This window comes from Cherax quadricarinatus, chromosome 48 (assembly GCF_038502225.1).
Source record: "Cherax quadricarinatus isolate ZL_2023a chromosome 48, ASM3850222v1, whole genome shotgun sequence".
NCBI classification, from domain to species: Eukaryota; Metazoa; Arthropoda; class Malacostraca; order Decapoda; family Parastacidae; genus Cherax; species Cherax quadricarinatus.
In genome coordinates, this window is record NC_091339.1 from 17,469,502 (window position 1) to 17,472,001 (window position 2,500).

General features: G+C 41.4%; 1 protein-coding gene across 1 annotated transcript in view; it reads right to left on the reverse strand.

Annotated features, from left to right (window-relative positions):
* LOC138854062 (mucin-21-like) overlaps positions 1–2,500 on the reverse strand; it is an 80,058-nt gene that overhangs the window by 51,973 nt on the left and 25,585 nt on the right. The window contains exon 4 of the mRNA XM_070094800.1: positions 359–536. Within this exon, the coding sequence (XP_069950901.1) occupies positions 359–536 (178 nt within the window). The remainder of the gene's footprint in view (positions 1–358; positions 537–2,500) is intronic.

A 2,500-nucleotide genomic window follows, 5' to 3' on the forward strand; every position in this document is an offset into this window, starting at 1 on the left:
TCCTGTGACGGAGACACTGGTATTAATGTCCTTTGACGTAGGTACTGACCTTTGACCCCTGTGACGGCGATACTGGTTTTAATGTCCTTTGACGTAGGTACTGAACTTTGACTCCTGTGACGGAGACACTGGTATTAATGTCCTTTGACGTAGGTACTGAACTTTGACCCCTGTGACGGCGATACTGATATTAATGACGTTTGACGTAGGTAATGAACTTTGACCCCTGTGACGTCTATACTGATCCTTCACCGTCTGTGATGTATATACTGACCTTTATCACCTGTAACTTACCTACTGACATTGGACCCCGGTTACGTCTATGCTGACCATTGACCCCTGTTATGCAAGCACTGACCTTGACGCAAACTCTGCAGGATGACCCTGGTGACCTCTGGGAGCGGGATGAGATGACGATGGTCATGGTCTCTCCCTGCTTCCCTCCCACGGGAGACGAGACTGGGGAGATGCCACCCCCTCCGCCGCCCATCATCGCCCCTGAGGGGCCGGTGGGCGTAGTGATGGGCGCGGGCTTGCTGTGGGTAGGGAAAAGATGACTTTCAAACCTGGGAGGAAGGGGCTGTTGGGGGTCTCATCCCTACAAGACACACATATATATATATATATATATATATATATATATATATATATATATATATATATATATATATATATATATATATATATATATATATATATATATATATATATATATATATATATATATATATATATATCTTTACGAAACTCTTCTCCAAACTTTTGTTTTGTCTTCTTTAACACTGTGTTATAATGGTTGTTTTCTGACATTTTCCATTTGCAACCATTTTTAACCGGTAAAAATGCAGTTTCGTTTGGGATGGTTCTCTTTGCCCAATGCCGAATTTGCATAAGGAATATTTTCAAACGGTCGCACTCCATCACCTCAAGTCATGTGGCAGGATTTGCTGAAGATACTCCATGATATATTCAGGTGATGGAACCACGCTTGAAGACCAGGATCTAAATCTTTTTGTGACGTGTTGAACGGGGACTCTGATGATGAACTACGACTTTCAGATGTATCACTATCAGCTTATACCACTGTTGCAAGTCCTTCATAAACGAACTACCTAAGCCGTAAGCTTAGTTTTAATATTTGTGTTTATTTATGTGTATTTTTGGCACCTCCGGCAAGCTTGACTGTGTCTGATGTGTGCTTGAAATCAATCAATAAATATTGGCACGTAGTTTTTGACGGAATTGGATGCGCTTTGTGACCCATGCGGGTTGAGTGCATTTGTGAATATAATAATAATAATAATAATAATAATAATAATAATAATAATAATAATAATAATAATATTATTATTATTATTATTAATAATAATAATAATGACACAATTGAAGCACCATGACATTTATTATGAAAACATTCCGCTCACTGGGAACCTTGGCAATCCAAAACATTGACTGAGAAAAGCTACGCTTATATACATAGGCTGGACAAGCTCAGGCGTGGAAAACATGGCTGGTCACAGCCTGGAGAGAGACTGGAAGGTGTCTGTAAAACCCACAAGCTGACAGACACTGTAGCAGAATGTTTTTAGTGAAACAACATTTTGCCTGGAGAGAGAGTTTGTTTCTCAAGTCTATAGAGAGCACCTTGTAAACATAAGGGAGTCGTGAGGTGCGGATATGACTATGTGAGGTCAGGAATGAGGTGAGTGGTGGTGAGAGTGTGAGCCAGGGGTTCCTTCAACTCGATACTTCCCTAGATCTGGGTGATGGTGACTATGATACGAATAAGTGCCATTTTCAAGGATAACTATGTTCGCTCTGGGTCAGTTCATATGGTGTGAAGCCTTGTTACAATGTTAAACAGGTGTTGTTGGTGTTACTGGAGCCCCAAGCATGTGTTCACATACGCGATTCGACAAATTCTTAGTCGTCTCACCCAAGGGATAGTGTAAATGATTGGATTATCCTCTGGCCTAACGCTAACCCTCTTAGACCTAGTATTGTTTTTGATACTGAAGGAAGCGACGTTGTCGACGATGACTGGTTATGCGTGGAAATGGCAGGAATAGAAAAAGAATGCCTAAATTTTGTGCTTAGTTATACAACGGACACCATCACCCGGGACGAAGGAAGTTTCCAGTTGAAGGAACCCCTGACTCACACGCTCCTCACCACGTCACCCTCTTCACCTGACAGTCAGGTTAGCAGCTCACCTCTCCTTGTAATCTGCTCTTTCCACTGTATATAATATACCAATGCGTAGCATGTACTCTTAATGGAAGTTAAAAATAAGCTTAGTCTCCAAGCCAAATGGTGTTTCAGTAAAGGTTTCCATGCTGTAATAGCGAATTTTTATCATCTGGAGAGAGAAGTCAGGAACTGCGGTTATCACTTCGTCGTGGTTTCCCGAAGAAATATTACCTTAGCCAAGATGACGATTGAGCTGAAACTACCATTCTTCTGAACGTAGCCGCCGACACTGCATACACTTTCCTTAACG